Source organism: Eptesicus fuscus, chromosome 11, assembly GCF_027574615.1.
Source record: "Eptesicus fuscus isolate TK198812 chromosome 11, DD_ASM_mEF_20220401, whole genome shotgun sequence".
NCBI classification, from domain to species: Eukaryota; Metazoa; Chordata; class Mammalia; order Chiroptera; family Vespertilionidae; genus Eptesicus; species Eptesicus fuscus.
Genome location: NC_072483.1, coordinates 78,970,654 through 78,991,512, shown reverse-complemented (window position 1 = coordinate 78,991,512; position 20,859 = coordinate 78,970,654). Strand labels below are relative to the sequence as shown.

At 40.4% G+C, this 20,859-nt stretch overlaps 1 protein-coding gene across 3 annotated transcripts in view; it reads left to right on the top strand.

Annotated features, from left to right (window-relative positions):
* UNC80 (unc-80 homolog, NALCN channel complex subunit) overlaps window positions 1-20,859 on the top strand; it is a 173,214-nt gene that overhangs the window by 87,882 nt on the left and 64,473 nt on the right. For 2 of the 3 annotated variants that reach the window (XM_008145215.3, XM_008145214.3), the window contains exons 26-30: window positions 1,581-1,746; window positions 9,505-9,605; window positions 10,856-11,056; window positions 15,847-15,954; window positions 17,388-17,526. In XM_008145215.3, the coding sequence (XP_008143437.1) occupies window positions 1,581-1,746; window positions 9,505-9,605; window positions 10,856-11,056; window positions 15,847-15,954; window positions 17,388-17,526 (715 nt within the window). Of the gene's footprint in view, window positions 1-1,580; window positions 1,747-7,240; window positions 7,445-9,504; window positions 9,606-10,855; window positions 11,057-15,846; window positions 15,955-17,387; window positions 17,527-20,859 lie in introns of all 3 variants that reach the window. The other variant, XM_054723140.1, reaches the window with a different exon arrangement.

Genomic DNA, 20,859 nt, shown 5'->3' with positions numbered 1-20,859 from the left:
TTTTCTTGATGTGATACAATTTTTTTTAGCATGAAAGTGTAACTTCTGTTCTTAATCTAAAGGGAAAAAAATGTAGGCTATAAAATTTATTGTTAGTAATTAAAAATCTGAGAGTTGAATATTGGTGCAAACTGAGTTTTTAAAAATATTTTTTCATACCTACTTGAATCATAGGGCGTATTATATCATAATTAGAAAAATGCTTTATAAAAATCAAGTTGGCATTTTATATATCTTTTATCAGATTCTCCAAACGTGTTTCATAGATTAATAATTAAATCTGATCTTCAGCCTGAACTAATTGCCATTTGAAGAACAGGTTAAATTTTCAATTTGGGATCTCACAGGCCAAATTCCTAAATATTTACACTCCTCAAGGTTTACTTTCAGGTATGGGAACATTCTGTTCATGAGCAGACAGTAATGGAACTCCTTATACTGAGCTGTGCCTAGAAGGGAAAGAGAAATTCTGCCAGTGTATGATCCTATTTTGTGCTTCTGGCCCTCACACATGAGATTTCTTAAACCTGAATTTCCTTTACCCACTTAATTGCTGAGCTAACTTTACTTAATCCTCAAACTTAATTCCAGCATTACTTCTGTATTTATTTTCTATTTCTGCTATAACAAACTACCACAATTTCGGTTGTTTAAAATAGTCGAATACATCATCTTATAGTTCTGGAGATCAGAAGTTTTACACAGGTTTAACCAGATTAAAATCAAGGTGTTAGCAAGACCGCACACATGCCTTTCTGGGGCTCCAGGGAAGAGTCTGTTTCCTTGATCTCATTCCATCTTCCAGAGGCCACCCATTCTTAGCTCATTGCCTCTTCCCCCACCTTCAAAGCCAGCAACTTAACATCTGTCACCCTTCTTCCATAGTTAGATCTTCCTCTGACCACAGCCTGGAAAAGCTTCCCACTTTTAAAGATTTGTACAATTAGGTTAAGCCTACCTATTCCAGGATAATCTTCCATCTTAGTCATATGAGCAAAGTCCCTGTTGCAATGTAAAGTAACATGTTCACCAGGTTCCAGGGGCTAAGGCATGAACATCTCTGGAAGGACATTGTTCGGCCATCCACGGCCTCCAAGCATGGTTTCTAAGCTCCTACTCTGTCTCTCAGCCTTGGAATTTATCACTTGTTTGCCTCCTCACTCTCTACCTTGGGATTCTGACTTCCTTTAGGACAAAAACCACTTCTTTTTATCCCCCAGTACTAACACATTCATACTCAATGCATAATTATTTAATAAACAGATAGACACCAATTTCAGTTAAAACCGTGCACAAAGAATTAGAAGGTAAGTTTGTTCTAAATTTGGAATGAGGTCTGTGCTTTTGGAAGGTGAAGCATGTGAGGAAAAGTGAAAAACTGAGTTAGGGAAGTCTTTTGTTGTCGTTTTCTTAACTCAATGACTATTATTTTGGCCACAGTCTACAATTTGCATTAGATAAAAGCGAATGGGGCTGTTTAAATGCAATTCTATGCAATTCAAAACTGAGGGAGGTTTGCCAGGAGACCACTGCAGTGCTGGGAGATGCCAGCATTCATGTGCTCCCCGCTGACATTTCAGGACCTGGAGAGCTGCAGGCTTCGTTTGGATCCTGAGTTGGACCGACACAGATATGAAAGGAAGATCAGCTTTGCCGGGGTCCTGGATGAAAATGAAGACTCAAAGGATTCCCTCCACAGTAGTAGCCACACCCTCAAATCCGACGCAGGTGTTGAGGAGAAGAAAGGTATGGAAAAGCAAGGATTGTTTCATGTTTCAGGGTTTCTTGTAGAATATTTGGTCTGGGGTCTAACCTACAGAATTGTTTACCCAAAGACGTCCAAGATGGTTGGCTCTGTACAGTACTGTGTCCGTCCAATGAGGTAGGAAACCATTCTGGTTGGGAGCTGGACTCTTCAGTCAGAGAGGCCCAGGTTCTAATTCCAGCTCAGCAGCTCTCCATATCTCACTGAATCCAAGATGCCATCATTCATACGATGAAACATTACTTTATGTACCAACAGAAAGGGAAAATACTCCCATTCAGCTCTTACACGATACTTTCTTATTGCTTAGTTTGTGTTTCATTCTTATCGAAAAAAGAATTTCAGACTTAATTAGATGTAAAATATTATTTTCAGTCTATATCGTTCTTGTGCAGCCAAAAAAAGGTAAACCTTTAATGGTTTCTAAACTATCCTCAGAGTTCAAATTTCTTAATCACTTTTCAACTCAGAATTGTCAATGTCCATGGTTTGTGTTTTTTTTAAGGATGATGTCCTGTGGGTCATCAGAATGTTAAGAATACAGTATTTTCAAATTAGTCTATTAAAGAAGTAAAGCTATTGGTGCTAGGTACTTACGGAAAGATTCGGTTGTATGAGGCTAGCCTACCTTCAATCCCTGCTTCTGGAATATTGCCAAACACATCTGACAGACATCTCACCCACTCCTCCACTCAGCTACCATTTCGCTCCTTGGAGTTAAAAGACACTGATACCCGTTCCGTAAGGTTTGTTGCTGATGCTTTAGATGTTCATATGGATACTAGCAATATCAAACGTGTCACAACTGCCACGTGGCAACAGGGATGTTAAATTTTTGCCAACTGTAAGACAAATGTCAATTTCAGGTATGTAAAAATGTGAAAAAAAATGTGCATCTTAAAATGCTAAAATATAGTAACTAGCTGTGTGACCTTGTCCAAGTTAATTACCTCCTAAGTCACCGTTTTTCTTCTCTATAAAATTGGGTTAATAACACCTACCCTATTGTGATGTTGAAAGCTTTAAATGAGACTATGCAAATAAAACATGAACTCAGTATTTGGCACATAATAGGCACACAGTAAATAATTGTCATTTTTTTTAAATATCATGAGCTGAAGTAAAGATTGCAAAGTTTTAAGTTGCTCTCTAGAGACTACTTTAAACTTTTAACTTCTCTATCTGATTTTTTGTTTCTTAAATTCCACTGCATATCAGTGTTCTTCTAGTGAATTTCAATTAAAAGACCATCAGCACATTTGTAGAAAGAGTCAAAGATGATTTTATGGACTTAGTACTTTCTAGTGTCCAATAGACAATGACTCCATGAATGTTTGATGATTTAAGGCAGTGGTTCTCAACCTTTCTGATAGGTTGAGAACCGATAGCAGGGTCGCCTAAGACCTTCGGAAAACAAAGATATTTACATTACGATTCATAACAGTAGCAACGAAAGTAATTTTATGGTTGGGGGTCACCACAACATGAGGAACTGTATTAAAGGGTCGCGGCATTAGAAAGGTTGAGAACCACTGATTTAAGGAATGAACAATCTTGAAAAGAATAGCCCTAAACAGAGAAAACATAAAATCTTTTACATCTTTAAAGACTTTAAAACCTTTCATGGAATGGACATACACAGAATTATTTTCTAATATTTCAAGATTGTAGTCATGGCATTTTAAAAATGCGAGTAATTGTTATATCATAATGAACTTATGGTGAACCAAATTTTTTTTAGCCAAATCTTAGCAATTTCTGCACATGAAGAAGTACCAAGTCAATATATTTTCAAATATTCCTGCTTCAGATAAGGATAACTACGTATGATGAGAAGCTTCCATCTTCTAAGCATAGCCCAAGGGGATATTTTTGGTCCATTCAAAGTTATTATGCTAATTATTAAAGTAGCTGAAATAAAAGTTTCTAATACATAGTTAACTTGAGCTGAGTAAATTCTACACCATTTTAAAAAATAAAATATCAGGTTAATTTTAAGGACACTTTAATTTCATGATTATTGTTGTATAAATTGCTCTTAATATTCAAAGACTCAAATGCTTAGTATTTTTTCTTTTTATAGAATAGCCATGTTAATATATGAAAGTTGTTTAATAAGTAAAGCACAGAAGACTGAAACTATAAATAAAATGAGAACATATCCATGAAATATCATTTACCACTCAGCAACAATCTCCTTAAGGTTCCTAAATATTCCTTAGTCCTTTTGATAAGCAGATTCAAGCTGCTAAATCAATGTGAAAATGGGGACCATGGGACCCTGCTAACTTAGATTATAAGAATGTTCTTTAAATTTTCATACCATCTGTTTATATTAAAGCAAAAAATGTAAGTTCTTGAAATAAACAACCTGGGGACAATTCAGACTCTACCGAGGAAAACTAATGTGAAATAATTTTTAAACTAAAAATTTCTGCCTAAAATCTCCGAGCTGGGTGTCAAATCATTTCACTCAGATTCCAAATACAAACCAAGACAGGTATTCCAATGCACAAGACATTTCTTATCAATGGACAATCACCTATTGAGCACCTACTAAATGTGAGGCGCTATTACATGTTCTCAGAAAACAGCCATGAAGAGGAAAAGTTTCCCACATATGTTTTAGTTTATATTAGCTAAAAGTTAACAACATAATAGGGAGTAACACTAAATACTTTTTAATAGAGATGAGTTGTATAAAAAAACACAAATTAGGGTCAGAGAATTGGTAGTGACCTAGAGTTGGGGGAACTGTTGTTCAGAGAAGGACCCCATAAGTGACGTTGAGAAGAGACATGTACCATGTGAAGAAGCCAGTCATGCAAAGGGCTGAGGGAGGAGATCTCCAGCGGCAGCAGTGAGAACAAGGCTCTTGTGCAGGAATGAACTTGGAGCATTTGAAGAAGGGCAAAAAGGCCAACATGGTTGGAAAAGAATGAGATGGGAAAGGTGGTAGGAGGGATGGGATCAGAGGGCAATTAAATGGGGTCTGTAGTTACGTTTGGAAACTTAATTCTACTTAGTGTATTAGAGATTGTTGGCAGGTTTTGACCAGAACAGTAATAAAATATGTCTATATCTGATTTATGTATTTAAAAGATGAGTCGATCTGTGGGAGTGGGGGGACAGGGAAGCAGTTAGTTACATTAGTCCGGGGAATAGGTGATGGGCCTTTCAAAGCTCCATAAAATTTTCATGTGTGGAGCCAGCAGGACTTGTTAATGGATATAATGTAGAATGAGAAAAAAAGGGTTAAAGAGATGTTTTATCTAATTTAGATGAATCTGTGTCACTTTCATGCTAGTTCTTGTGTCATGGAGATAAAGACTAAAATTCAATGCTGTGCAATCTCAACTAATGTTTTTCAGGAACAATACCAAATCCAAACTCTAACTGCTGTGTCCTCTGTAAATAACCAATGCCATATTCCTTTTTTCTCTATTTTGTTTTATTTTTTTCAATCATTATTGATCCCCCCCATACCCTTTTACACCTCCACGCCCCTCCCACAGTCACCACACTATTGTTGTGTCCATGAGTTCTTTCTCTCTCTTTTTTTTTCCTTTTTTAAGTCAATGCCATAATTCTGAACACCAATTTTTCAGTGTTATCTCCAATTACCTTTCGTGATATAACAGGTTGTATTATGAAATCAGCCAAGAATGCTACAGTATACCTCTATACAAATTAAGAAAAAAACTCTCATTTTTGTCTCTACTTCCCAATCTTCTTTGACATGAAATTGTATTAACGGTCACTAAAAATGATAATTAAATTCTATTTCAAATTTATTTCAGGTAGGTCATAAAATCTCAGTTAAGCCTAAATATAAATATTGAAAAAATACAGTGGACGAGTTGTGTGCTATAATTAAAATAGAGTCGTATGGTCTCTAGTCTTTATGGAACTTATCCAACTGTGCTGCAAGAATTTTTCTTCAGATGTGAACTTCTGTCCAGATGTGTCCATTGAGCTCCATGTGGTCTTTGCCAGCTGAGTGGTGATAATTTTCATCCTTCTCAATTACAAGAGTAAATCAAAGATTAAACATTTCACATTATTCAACAGAAATTATTCTGGGCTCCTTTACATGGCATTAAAAGGAAACATTTCATTAACATCTTACAGAGCTGTGGGAGTTGTGTCCCAGCCACAGCTGAACTCTCCTGTGAGTGAGAAACCCGAGACTAAAATGCAATCTTCCCTATAGGGAGTTTAAAAAAATATTCATAGCTATGCCATGAATAACTCATTTGAAATCTTGTTCACGTCTTAATAAGGAAAGCTTACAAAAATGACCCCCTCATGATAATGACGTTAGGCTCTGAAAACTCCATTCCTCCCTTACAAAAATCAGTGTGTGACCACACCACATCCTCAGAAGGAAAGGCAAGAGGTGTGTATATGACAATGAGAAGTGAGGGCGCTTTTGGTGTAAAAAGTAGGTTTTAAAGATTTAACATGTTTTTTGTTCCCCTTTTATTTTCCTCACTGATGACTGTTTCTTCCAGAACACGGAAGGTGAATAATGCATGTTCTCCTTGGTAGATAGAGACTGTAAGGTTGGCTCAGGGTGTGGCCACATGTGGACTCACCTCTCACCCAGCCTTTTGACTGAGAGGAGGCTGCTGGGAAATCACTAGGTGCATTGAAAATGGATCCATGTCCCACTCATGTTCACCCAAAGCACCCCAGTGAAACAGATCCTTTAGTGCCTCTGCTGACGGGCTGAGCGGAACCCACTGCTGACTGTTGAAGAGCGAAGCGTCTCTTGTGTTTCTTTCTTTCTTTTTTTTTTAATATATTTTATTGATTTTTTACAGAGAGGAAGAGAGAGGGATAGAGAGTTAGAAACATCGATGAGAGAGAAACATCGATCAGCTGCCTCTTGCACACCCCCTACTGGGGATGTGCCCGCAACCAAGGTACATGCCCTTGACCGGAATCGAACCTGGGACCCTTGAGTCCGCAGGCCGACGCTCTATCCACTGAGCCAAACCGGTTTCGGCGTGTTTGTTTCTTAATGAGGTATTCCAAAAGGAAGGGGTTTGCATAACTCACGTGGCTCTGCGAGTTCCATTTCCAGAGAAAAACAAAAACAAATGGTTTATGGTTCTTTTGAATCAAGCCATCATGTGATGTCAATGTACTAACAGTCCTAGCAAATGCTGCTGCAAGGGCGCACTCATGCTTGTGAACCCGGGGCCAGAGAGGGAGCAGGCTGTTCCCAGCACCGATGAGCTATGTGTCCAAGAAGGAGGCTGCACCAGCCCTTCTTGGTGGACCCAGCCTCCTGCCTGCCCAGCAAACCCGCCTGGCTGCGGGCGTGGGGGAAGCTCCTTGTCCAGACACGCTGCCCATCCCAGCCACCAGGGAGGAGGCTGTTCAGGGACGAGTTGGGGAGAGCTTGGACCGCACCCTGGCTGGGGAACCCTAAGGGGGGAAAAGCCCTATTTTATTCTTTCAATGCAGTTCCCAGCAGGAAGAACAGGATAGGAGGTTCCCGCCTGCTCCAGATTAAAGGAACCCGCAGTTTCCAAGTGAAGAAGGGGGGTTCCTTGTCCAGCATTCGCCGGGTCGGCAGCTTAAAGAGCAGCAAGTTATCACGGCAGGACTCAGAGTCTGAGGCTGAGGAGCTGCAGCTGTCCCAGAGCAGGGACACTGTCACTGACCTAGGTAACAGAGAGGAGTGGGGTGTGCAGGGACGTGGGGGGTAGGAAGACAGGGCCCAAATCCTGAAACAGCCGAAGTCCATTTTCTTACACATCCAAAGGTGGAGGGCAGAGCCATAAGTTAGACCCGTGGTCGGCAAACTGCGGCTCTTTGGCCCCTTGAGTGTGGCTCTTCCACAAAATACCATGGCCTGAGCAAGTCTATTTTGAAGAAGTGGCGTTAGAAGAAGTTTAAGTTTACAAATTTTGGCTCTCAAAAGAAATTTCAATCGTTGTACTGTTGATATTTGGCTCTGTTGACTAATGAGTTTGCCGACCACTGGGTTAGACCATTCTTTCAGTCTGAAAACCATACTACCCTTAGAGCAGGGCTGCCCAACCCTGAGTGGGCACATGAGTCACCTGGGAGTCTTGATAAGATACAGATTCTGTTTCAGTCTGGGGTGAAAGCCTGAGGGTCTAGACATAAAGCTGACACTGCCGGTCAAGGTCCACAGTCTGAGCAATGAGGATGTAGAGTATCTATTTGGGAGAGAAGACACTTTAATGACAAAGGCAGTTTTTTGAAATCGCGATGTTTCTTTAAAGCAAGACATAGGTATTCCCTTCGGGACAGCTAGCTAAAGGTCCTTTATGTTTTAAAGTCTCTATTCCACATTAAAAGCAACCAAAATATCAGAGAGGGGCGATTGTCTAGACCTGATAGATAGTGACCTTCAGCAAGTCAGTGTCTCAGTAATTTTTCTCCATCTAAACAATGGGAATAATTCTATTTGCTCCATGCCTACTCTGAAGGGATGCTCTAAAGATAAACCCTGAAGGTGAAGTCTATATACAACCAGAGCATTGGGGATGGAGATTGTCACTGTAGGATCCAAAGAGACTCTGAATCCCAAAATGTGTTAGTCCTATGGGCTCTGGTTATCATCTTAATAGAAAGGAAGAAGGTTAAGCAGGCATGCTGATAGGACTCACTAACTGCCTGGAATTTAACTATTAAGTAAAAGTGCAAGCACACTTTCTTTGTCATTCAGTCCCTATATGAAAAGCAAAAGAGAAAGATCTCCTTTCTAGGTGAAATTGTGTCAGAAATCAGTCAGGAACTATCAATAAATTACCAATCAAGCCTGCGAAATCGCAGCTGAGTATATCTATGTGAAGTGAGTTTAAAATAGGAAACGTTTCTACACCCACGGACCCTTGCCTTTGAAAATAGCTAATTTATGTGCTAAGATTCAGCTTATGTTTTAAGGAGACAATAGAAGAAACCCCATGACTTCTTTTGGTTCAAGTTTGAAACTGAAGCGTATCATCAGTTAGTTTGGGGGTAGGAAGAGATATTCAGTTAATTGAATTGGTCAATTTAGCCTGACCAGTTGAGTCAAAATAGTCAGGGTAGAAGCATGGTTTTGTCATAGAAAAAAACCAAGAAAGCTTTTAGATTTGAGGACAAAGCTTCATTATGTAGTATACTAAGTAGTGAATTCCCGAGAGGTATCTCCTGCATAGGTTCCCACAGAAGGAAATCCTTTTTGTCCACATTAGACACATTTGCTTTCAAATTTCCTTCATTTTTCCAAGGCACTTGCCCATCTTTGAAAGAGCTCTGCCAGGGAAGCCAGGTGGGGGGCAGTAGCCCCAGCCATAGGCACAGCAGTGGAGGGGGCAGTAGCACTCTGTGTGGCCACTGCAGGTTGGTTGGTGTCCCTACTTAACTCTACCTGCGAGGTCTGGGCAGCCTGGAATGCGTTTGGGCACACTCACCCAAGAACTTGCTCATCTCAGCAATTCAAGGACTTGACCCTGTTTTTTCTCTGCTTCCATGTCTAAAAACGAAAGCCACCTTCACGGGGGCCATAAATGTCTTTGTAATTGCCAGTGCAGCCGGTGGTGAAGGGAACAGCTCCTATTAATATTCCTCCACTAAAATCGATGCTATGCCCTGAAACCCACTGGGCCATGGTAGTATGCCCTGGGATTCAAAAGCATGGAGGACTGGACCATACCAAGTGCTCTCCAAGGAGACCGAACAATATAACGTCTCTTGGTGTTTTTCTTTTGAAGAAGGGAGTCCGTGGAGTGCAAGCGAGCCCAGCATCGAGCCAGAAGGAATGGGTACTGCCGGCACAGAGGAAAATTACCACAGGAACATGTCGTGGCTTCATGTGAGTAGGAATCTCAGAAAGAACCCGGAGATCAGTTTCTTTGGGCACCTGGAAAGATCCACGAGGGGAGGACAAAAGATTATACTAAAGCCACCAATCCAATTTAGTCTCCAAGAAAAAACAGGGGCTTATATTTCAGTGGAACCTCTCAGTATTCACTGTGAGTGGCGTTCTGCTGGGTAGTATTCCTTTTAAGTTTAACTAAGACCAAGGGTTCTTTGTTATGGCTGACTTTTGGGTCACCTTAAGTCAGGGGAAAATCATGAGTGCCTAGGTCAGATTGGTGGTCAACATAGCTTGAGTGACACAGGCAAGGCATTGTGATCAGCTTTATACAGGTTATCACAGATACTGAGAGCAAGGTCGTGGTGTTGGTCTTGAGTCTGCTCTCTATCCAGTATGGCATGCAGTCTCTCCCAGGTCAGGGGTTGGGGTGGGCTCCAGTTTCAGGAAGGGTGGAAGCATCCAGAGGATTACTCTATGCATATGGGACTAACCTTGTGGCTCTAGGAATGCTAGTGCCTTTTGGGGAAGGCACTGAAGAGTTCACTCCTTATCTTAAAATAACTATTTTAAATCAACTGAGTTCTTTTCTGGAATCTAACTTGGGAAGTCTAGGACATGTGAGGGTTTGAGCCAGATCAAGCCACAAGCAAGGTGCTAGAATGGCCTAAAAGACAAAGAAAAATGTTAACTTGTGGAGAGAGGAGATAAAACTCTACAGTGGAGTCCAAGGCCCAGCTGAAGGTCATAGGTTAGGGTGGAAGATGCAGAACTGTGTTCAAGTTCCATAAAGGCGGGGTGGAGTTAAAGACCATCCCACAGCTATCAAAGGTCAGCCAAATCCCTCAGGGCAGAACTTCTCGTCAGTTTATGCTCTTCTATCTGGCTCCTTCCAAAATAGAAGAGCTGAAAAAATGCTGTAATATATTTCATGGTCGGAATCTTCATTTGAAAATATATGGAAATCATATTCTTCAAAATAATCGTTTTAAGTTTTTGAAGACTACAAACTTTTATTGTTTCAAAAAGATCTTTCTATCAAGTGTGAACGGAGGGAGCAAAAGAAGCCGAGTACATAAAGGCTTCTACCTCTTTGTTCTCTCATGGGAATTATTGAATCATTGTGGTTTCAGGACCCATCGAGGAACATTGACATTCTCACTGTCCATCTCCCACCCCACATATATGTTCCTAATTTGTGTGCACCCTGGTGGCCTGGGTGAGTCTCAGTGACGTCTGTGTTTCAGGTCATGATCTTGCTGTGCAATCAGCAAAGCTTTATCTGCACCCATGTTGACTACTGCCACCCACACTGCTACCTGCACCACAGCCGCTCCTGTGCCCGGCTGGTCAGGGCCATCAAGCTGCTGTATGGAGACACCGTGGACTCCCTCCGGGAGAGCAACAACAACAGCAACGTGGCTCTCAGGGGCAAGAAGCAGAAAGAGGTGAGTGAATGATCAGTCAGTACAATAAAATGCCAGTTTCAGGGAAAATGATGTTCTAATAATCTTTTATCTGGAAATAAAAGCTCCAGACCACTGTAGTTCTGTCACAGGCTACAGGTCTCCCTGATGCTGAGCAAAGGTAGAAGATGAGTGCAAGGAAGACAAATGATTGGTCTTCATGTCCGTGAACAAACATGGAATCATTTCCAAGGTTTTGTCTTATTTCCATGAGTAAATATGAACACATGGGGTGATGGTAAGGAGTGGGTTATTGTGGTAGGCAGAATAATACCCCCAAGTTGTCTGCATTTAAATCCCTGGATCCTGTGAATATGTTACTTCGTGTGGCAAAGAGAATTTCGTCTTTGAGAATAAAGAATCTTATAATGGGGAGAGTAACCTGAATGATCCATTATAAGGGTCCTTATATGTGAAAAAAGGAGACAGGAGAGGCAGAGAAAGAGATGTGACAACAGACAAAGAGGTCAGAATGAGGCCGGGCTGTGAGCCAAAAATTGCTGGCAGCCAGAGGCTACAAAAGATAAGGAAGTGGATGATTCCCGAAAGTCTCCAGAAGGGATGCAGCCCTGTCAATCCATCACAGACCTCTGACCTTCAGAACTGTAAGATAGTAAATTTGTGTTGTTTTAAGACATGAAGGTTGTGGTCATTTGTTAAAGCAACAATAGGAAACTGATACTATTAAGTGGTATTAAGAAATAAATGGCCCAGCTATTCACAGATAATAGATAACACAGTCATCTAGGTCAAATCAGACCTAGAAACTCCTTCAAGAAACGATGACATTTTCTAAGCGTTCAGCTGCACTTTCCTGGCGGCTGAGCTGGCAGAAGATGAAGTCAGCAGCCAGGCTGCCCTGTTCCTGCCGGGAAAGCCTTGGGTGGCCCACCTGCCCCTGAGCAGGCATGATGGCCAAGACGCCCGGCTGCGTGCCGCTGGCTGCCCAAGCAGCTGCTTCTCCCAAGTGGTTTTGCAAAGAGGTTTTTATGTAATACCTATTCATTTCAATAAGCATTCACTGTGCACCTGCTGTTGGCACAGTAATAGGCCAGACATTCTGGGAGACATGAAAAATAAAGAAGTATGAGGCAGGACCTTTTGCAAGCCAGGTTTGGTGGCTTGGGGGAATGACAATTAGATACCAATCAAACAGCTAGAGAATATGAGCAAGAACAAAAATTTCACAGTTGCGTTGTGTAGCAATTTGCAATGTTTTAGCACTTGCAAAGGGATTAAAAAAAAAACACTACAGCTTTTTATTATGAAAGCAACACAGGTTCATTGAAGAAATTTTGGATAACACAAAAGATCCTAAAGAAAAATATATGTATCTCATGAATCTCATTTAAATGTGCTAACTCATCTTCTGGGATAGGATCTTTTAGTTAGTTTTTTTTTTTTAAATCATCTATGTGGGGATATAAGGCAGATACATATAATTAACAAAGTGCTTTAGATTCTTACAAACCTTGTGCAAGAGATATTGTTCTCCCATTTTATAGATGAAAAAGTCAAGGCTCAGAGAGATGGGATTGCCCACAATTCACATCTATAACCTACTCACCTGGACTTTAATTTAGAAATATGGAATATCAAAGTCTTTTTAATTGGACTCTATTGCATCTCATGGTATTCAAACTACACAAATTCTGAGGGGAAAGCAGGTGGGGAATAGGTCAATGTGGGTAACAAACTGCATGAACTGCTACATGCTGGCATAAAAGATAAATATATACATACACATGTTTGTGTGTATGCATATATACGGACATGCATATAGACAGATATACCTCAAACATACATTACATGACACTACATTCAAAGAAAACCTATTTTCATTGGGTAAGTTCTCCTTCATACAAAAAAATTCCCTTAGCTTTAGTAGAAAACCATATTCTATTGGAAGTTGTAAAAGTAAACAGCCTAAAATGAATGGTCATTGTTCACGCACTCTGAGATTTCTTTCAGCCGTATCTGCTCCAACTGTACCCTCACCTGTAAATTCATACATGACCAAACCCAAACATCCTTCAAGATCCAACTCAAATTCCCCCTCCTTTCTGAAGCCTTTTCTTATCTCCCCAGTGTTAACCACAGGGCATCCTGCAGGTGGATGGGTAATGATATATTTTTTTTTTATTGAGGTATTATATGTGTACATATCTTATCATTACCCTCCCCCACCCCACACCCATTCATGCCCTCACCCCCCAGAGTTTTGCATCCATTGTTTATGCTTATATGCATGCATACAAGTCCTTCGTTTGATTTCATAACTAATGATATTTTCCTTCCCTCCTTCTTTCTTTAAATGACTCGGGCATTTACTTGTGCTTTTTTTGATTCCTCATTCAATTGATCATTCATTAATTCATCCATCCATCTGTCTATTAAGCAAAATTTTAAAGAACCTATGGCCCATGCTGAGTCCATACCATGTGCTGGTATGATAGTGGGCTGCATAGTGCTGGGGTGTTTTGTGAGTGCCCTCCCCCTCTGGTCCAAACAGGACCTGAAGCAGCAAGAAAGGTTTATCTGCATTGCTTACATTTCTGAAAGGGAAGAGAAAGGAAAGAAGTGAGTGTCCTCTCTTCTTAACTTATTTAAATTAGTCATACTGGTGGAGAGCTCAAAAGATGCATTGAGTCTTCGGTGGTAAACATTTTATTTCCAAAATGCCGCCTCCTGTTCAGGCTCCGTTGTTGTTTTTCCCTCTCGTGATGTTTCCATTTGCCTGTTCTGATTCTGTCACGTGAATGAACAATGCCCACATTTTCAGAGCCAAAGTGGAAACAGAGTGGGCAGTAAATCAAGAATGAAAGCAGTGCTTCTGAATAAAATCAAGTATTATGAGCAACTGGTATTTTGTTCCTATTTCCTTTTTGACTGGTTTTATGGTAGAATATGTGTGTGGCAGTGAGTACATTTTGTTAACCCATCTCACTATGACCAATCTGTTCCTCCGCATCTTAGTGCTCAGAAATTCACCGTGCGTCTGGTAGTCTGTTTCACTGCACTTCCAAACTCAACCAGTTTTATAAACTACCAGATATATACCAAGGTCACCAAAGAATTACTAGATTTTTCCTACATATCTGTACCTTGTCTAGTGGTATGTTCTAAATGGAGTAAGTGTTCAATTAGTGCTTGCTGATGAAAAAAAAGGAGTCACATTTTCCAAAAATTCTGAATAACATTTGTTAAATTAAATATTGATAAATAAGGTAAGTTTTCATTAAAAAAATATCCAAAGGAGTGAAATATTTATAAAATTCAAGAATTTATGTTTTAAAATAATTGTAATGACCTGGGTAATATTCATTATATGGTCATAGTGACCCTCACAGGGTAGGGGATGTGAGGGCATTTTTATTTTCTTCTATATAGTTTTTTGTGTTGGTTTTCCAGATATTCTGCAATTTGCCTGTATTGTTTTATAAATAGAATAAAAGAGAGGTGCCACTTTCTTAAATTCTGAAATTACATGTGACAATCACTCTCTATATTTATATGGAAAATGATTGTCATGTAATTTTAGAACAGTTTTCAAATTATAAAAAATAGGCATGATATTTGTGCTTATTTATTGCTTTTCATTCACAGAAAAAAATGCAGGATTTCTCTCCCAAAATGATACGTGTTCCCAAGTATGTGCTTCCAAGTTTTTTACCTTTAGAAAATACGGCAAAATTTCGAATTCATTTCCAAGTAGATTCATTTAAAAAGTTCATTCCACACCAGCCATAAAATAGATGTGTTGTCTTGGGTCTTTTTGTCAGAGTTTTGAAAGACTTTCTTGGAACATGCATGTACTTTTAGATTTGCCTTTCCTTTCAAAATATCTCCCTCTATAACACTGGCGCACTGTTCAAAAATCTTAAGGGGCTCAGTTTTGTCCTTTGGCATTGAGGGAGCACGTGTTTCATTGACATGGCACTGGAAAAACAAATGAGCATTTATTCTGTGCAAAGGGATGGATCCCTCTTTGCACAGCCTGGAGTGCAGAAATGGGAGGAAGCTGGTCTCAGGATAAATAAACAAGAACCTGTCACCATTGGGACCGATCATTCTCCCAGCTGCTCGGTCCACTCCATTCTGTGGCATTTAGGAAGTTAAGGGAAGACATTGTCTCCTTCGTGCTTATAGAGATGAGTCAGGCCTATTCTTGGACCCTGGGGGAGGACCAGTTTGAGAGAAGAATTAGATGAGCATGCTTTTTTTTAAAGAAGGTAGCCTACCTGTGCAACTCAGGCCTAGATCATAGATGCTCTGAACTCGTGCTTCCTAGAGGAGTCTTTTTATTATTACTTTCTAACACTCCTCCCTGAAATATTTTCATTCTTATGTGACTTGTAACCTCCAACCCTGTAAGGACTACTAGGTAGAGTGGATTTTAACTGACTTCCTGTTTTAAAAGATTTGTGTTTTAACGGCTTGGTGGAGTATAATTAGCCCTAAAATGAAAGCCAAGAGGCCCTTGTCCTTCTCTCATTCTGCTAACAACCAGTTTTGCAACTTGGTCCAGTTACTTCATCTCTCTGGATCCCGTTTCCTTCGTGTAAAGAAGACCTGTTGATAAATATCCCTATGCTTCCTTTTTCATTACAAAGTCAACTGCATGTAATTTTCAAAGAGTGTGGCACCACACAAGGCCTGAAATCGCCTTTCCCATGAGATGAGGAGGGTTGTCTGGAGAATCTGGAGACACTGCGCTGTGGGTTTGGGAGCAAGCACAGCTCTCTGTGTGACATAGCCCCTGTGCTTTTCAGTGCTCAGACAAGTCCTGCCTGAGGACACCTTCTCTGAAGAAGAGAGTTTCAGATGCCAACCTGGAAGGGAAGAAGGACTCGGGAATGCTGAAATACATCAGACTGCAGGTATTGGCACCTGGACCGGAAACATTCATGGAGCCGGGACAGGCAGAGGGCTCCAGCTATCCTGTTTGCTAATGTTTGGGACACACGGTACCTTCTGGCACAGTGTTGACGTGACGGTTCCTTCAATTGATGAGCAAGAGTGCCACCAAGTGTGCAAGGAGAATATCCCTCCTATTGCTAGACAGCCAACTTCCCTGCAACAGGGTTTTGGGAGTTTGGCTGTAATCATGCCTCTCCCCTCTCTCCCTCCTCCAATGGAGCTAGTTTCCCACTAGCGTGTGGTGGCGGTGCTCATGGGTCTTGGAATGACAGCGTCTGGGCTCCAATCCCACGTCTACTGCTCTGGCACCAGTCTTTGGGCAATTTACCTAATTTCTCTCCATCTTAGTTATCATCCCCTGTAGGATTATAACTAGACCCATCTCAAAGGATTGTTGCATGGATTAAATAAAACACTGCGCTTACCTACTTATTCAGTGCTGGACACTTCGATATATTGTTATTACAATCAAAGCTCTAAATCATAATACATTTCCCCGAGGGGGGGTACAGGGGGGAGTGTACTTTTTATGATTTTCTGGGAAGTGTTTAAAATGATGGTTAAAGACCTAGACTTGCTTGGAACGTACATTGATTGCCTAGATTATCTAAAATAATGGATTAAATAGGATTTTGTGGGCTAATCATGGGTAATAACCATAAGGTGTAATAGTATTTCAAGGGCAAAATGCCATCCAAATTCACATTGATTTAGAAAGCTAACTTTCTGAGTAGAACTCCTTTGTAAATTAGAGACTGCTCATAGTTTTCAGTGAAAGTCAACTCTTAACAGGAAGGAAAACAGGATGCTTCAAAAGCCCATCTGGCCTGGCCAGCATGGCTCAGTGGTTGAGCTTCAACCTATGAACCACGAGGTCATGGTTCGATTCCCGGTCAGGGTACATGCCCAGGTGGCGGGCTCGATCCCCAGTGTGGGGGTGCAGAAGGCAGCCAGTCAATGATTCTCTCTCATCATTGATGTTTTGATCTCCCTCTCCCTTCCTCTCTGAAATCAATTTTATATATATATATATATATATATATATATATATATATATATATATATATTTAAGCCCATCAGGACTCTTAGCACAGATATGCTGGCTGGAGACTCGTTTTTCTCCTAAAGCTGTACTTACTCTGCAGTTTATTCCTTAGGTGTTTGCAAAGCCATTTTTATGGTGAAAGCATCATAACATTAGTATGGTGTGTTTTTTCTAATTATGTACCAACTAATAAGGTGTAACGCTTATAATATACCATGCCAATAAATATGCTCCATTTTAGAAGGTGTTCTAAGGTCATTTAAGGAAAGCCGAGGGAGAAGTGGCACATAAGGCTCAAGGGGAGCGGAGCAATCAAACACTTTAAGCCATGGTTTCCACCTTTCCCAGGTGATGAGCCTGTCGCCTGCTCCCTTATCTCTGCTCATCAAGGCAGCACCAATTCTGACGGAGGAGATGTATGGGGATATCCAGCCAGCTGCCTGGGAGCTCCTGCTCAGCATGGATGAGCATATGGCTGGGGCGGCAGGTAAGGAAAGACCACCTGGAACCCTGGTCCTGCTGCCACGCATCCCGGTGATTAAACAAGAGAGACGCATTTATTCCATTTTTACTCCTAGGTCAGATGGACAGCAATTGTGAGGACTCTGAACAGAGCCATGCACTGCAGTGAGGCAGGCCACGGCTCTATGTGGACTCTCCATTTCACTGTACAGTTTGCACAGGTCTCTCCCAGGGTGTCACCAAGTTATAGAGAATGGTTTTCTCCAGAACCTACATGTTCTCTATATTTCACAAAAGATCAAATTCTTCCTTTTGTTTTATTGCCCAGATTTACCATGAACCACCATCATTTGCTTTCTTTAAATCTTATGCGAGCAATGTTCTTTTTTAAAATTTCTTTATTGATTAAGGTGTTACATATGTGACCTTATTCCCCTATTACCCCCCAGCCCCCCCACTCATGCCCTCACCCCCCTGTTGTCTGTGTCCATTGGTTAGGCTTATATGCATGCATACAAGTCCTTTGGTTGATCTCTCCCCTTTACCCCCACCCTCCCCACGAGCAATGTTCTATATCCAAATTACAATATCAAAACAAATTTGTTGAAACTTAAGTGACATGTCCAAAGGCAGTAGGTGCAAAATATGGGCTCTTCACTTTTTTCCTGCTTTTTGAACATATTTCTTTAGTTTTATATACTTATTTTAATTGCAGAATACACAAGGTGATAATTCAAATAATACAAAAATGTATGAAGCTAAAAGTGTAACTCTTTTCCCTTGACTCCCAGTCCACTTCCCCAGCAGAGGCAAAAATTTTTAAGTGTCTCAGGACCCTTCTGGGGTACACTAGGCATATGTATGTATGTATGTATGTATGTATTGCATGTTTCCTTTTTCACACAAATAGGACAACACCATTTGCATTTTACATCTTTCATTTATATCTAGGAGAACATTTTTTAATTTTAAGAGTTTATTTGAGCAAAAATGCAATTCAAGTTGAGCATGCCAAACCAGAAGTGATGAGGAGCTCTCTAACTGGAGCTCAGGAAGAGACTTTTATAGAGAAAAGACAGAAGCAAAGTAAGACAGTTATTGACTGGCCATAACTTAGAGCCTAGTCGACTGTTTGTGATTGGTTTTCCTTAGCATATTGATTTATATCCTTGAGGCATTTCCAGGCTGAGGTTTTGGTTTGCTTACACAGGCACCCATGGCATTAAAGCCACATCCCTGTAATGACCTCCTTGTTTAACTAATTTAACAATTTCCCCCTTTTGGTCACCTTCTCATATATGAGATATTGATTTAAAAAAATTGGTATTAGTACCACTTTCAGTCACTATTAGAGTTAAGTTGCTTTTTGTCTCATTGTGAAACCCATAGGCTATGTTGTCAGATCTGTGGAAGCATTATTTTGCTGTTCATCTCTTTGTTCATTTTATTTTTCTGTCTCTGTGATGTGCTGCTGATAGCTGAGCATGCATATCAGACCTCTGAGAGAACGTAGCACACCAGGAAGACCTCAGTGGTAACTATTAGGAAGAAACTGAAGTATAGTCCTTAGCCAGGGCCCCCATGAACCAAACTAGTGGCATCAAATAAATCAAATATTTATTTATAGTTTTCTAGCTGAAAGGGCACAAGCCAGTTGGCTTGTTTGTTAATTTCTTATATTTGCTACAATAGAGAGGTGCTGACCAGGCACAGTGTGAGGTACTTGCTGTGACACAATAAGGAAATCATTCTAAAACCTCCTTAGCAAGAAGCTCCAGGTACTTTTGTTGTGCAGCTATGGCCTTAGCAGTAGATTCAGCAATAGTTGCCAGAGTTAAGGTGCATTTACAGAGAGAAAAATCAAGTGGTGAAGAAGCAAAAGAAAAAAAGGTTTCATGGGAAGGAAGGGGGAGAGGAAGAGATTAACCAAATAAGTTATATGCATATATGCATAGCCATGGACATAGACTATAGGGTGGTGAAGACCTGGGGTGGAGGGCAAAGGCAGACTAGAAGGGGTCAATGGGGAAGAAAGAAGACATTTGTAATACTTCAACAATAAAAATAATTTAGCCCTAGCCAGTTTTGTTCAGTGGATAGAGCATTGGCCTGCCCCGGTTCGATTCCAGTCAAGGGCACATACCTTGGTTGCAGGCTCTTCCCCAGCCCAGGTCCTGGTCAGGGCACATGCAAGAGGCAACCAATTGATGTGTTTCTCTCACATCAATGTCTCTCTCTGCCTTTCCCTCTCTTCCACTCTCTCTAAAATCAATGGAAAAATATCCTCAGGTGAGGATCAAAAAAAATTTAAAAAAATAAATTTTAAAATAATAACATTGAAATCATGTCTCTACACTTGCTATATGATCCAGCCATTCCACTCCTAGCACAAAACAACAACAAAAGGATGAAGTCCTTTATCTGTGATCATGGGAGAGTTGTTTGGCCACAAGATGGCGCCTGCTTCTGGGGAGGAACCTCATAGTGAACTTGAATTTTAGATTTCCCTCGGGCGTGCAGTTCCAAGAATCTGGAGGAACTCTTTTTAGTTGGAGGATGTAGAGCCAACATTCAAGTCCCTGAAGTTTGGCCGCTATCTGTATAGTGGGAAGGACCTAAAATGGTTCATTTCTAACAGGTTTAAGGGCAGTCTTTATTTTTAGTGATTCCAAGTAAGAAAAATTGGAAACATTCATTGGGAGAGTTGTGGCGAGATATTTGAGGAAACTATAAGAATTCAGAATCCAGTTTGGTACATAGATATACAATAAAATCTCAAAGACAATGAACAGGCCTAGAATCTGATATCTACAAAGTTGTATTATAATTTTCTACTGAAACATATTTTTTTCACCAACAATCACCCTTATTTCTATCAAAGACTATCACAGTAAGATGAATTTGTTTGCAAAATAAATCTAGTCTTGTTAAAGTTGGCTTGATCATTTAGATGAGTGCAACGAGTATAGTGCTTGACCTCTTTTTAAATGTGCTTTCCTGGAACTTTTCATAAAAAATCTTAGATTGGACTTGTAAAAGCCTCTCCAGACTAAGAAGCCAAGCCAAAAACTCACCATCAGACTTCACCTACAATAACTATCTAGCATTTAGGTAAATTTCTCTCTTCTTGAAGTCCCAAAGATATCTAGTTCCTGGGCCTACCAGGAAGTGATCTTCCTTACTCACCTGGAAAGTCTGCAGGGAACCCTATGAACAATGTACCAGGCCAGCTTTTTCCAAGAGGCTTTTACTGGCTCCATCAAGTCAACCTTAGTTTCTTAAAACTGTTTGGTCATATCTGATTTCATGCATATTCTCATTTTTCATTAGCTTTATAACTCATGACTTTATGTTCTGA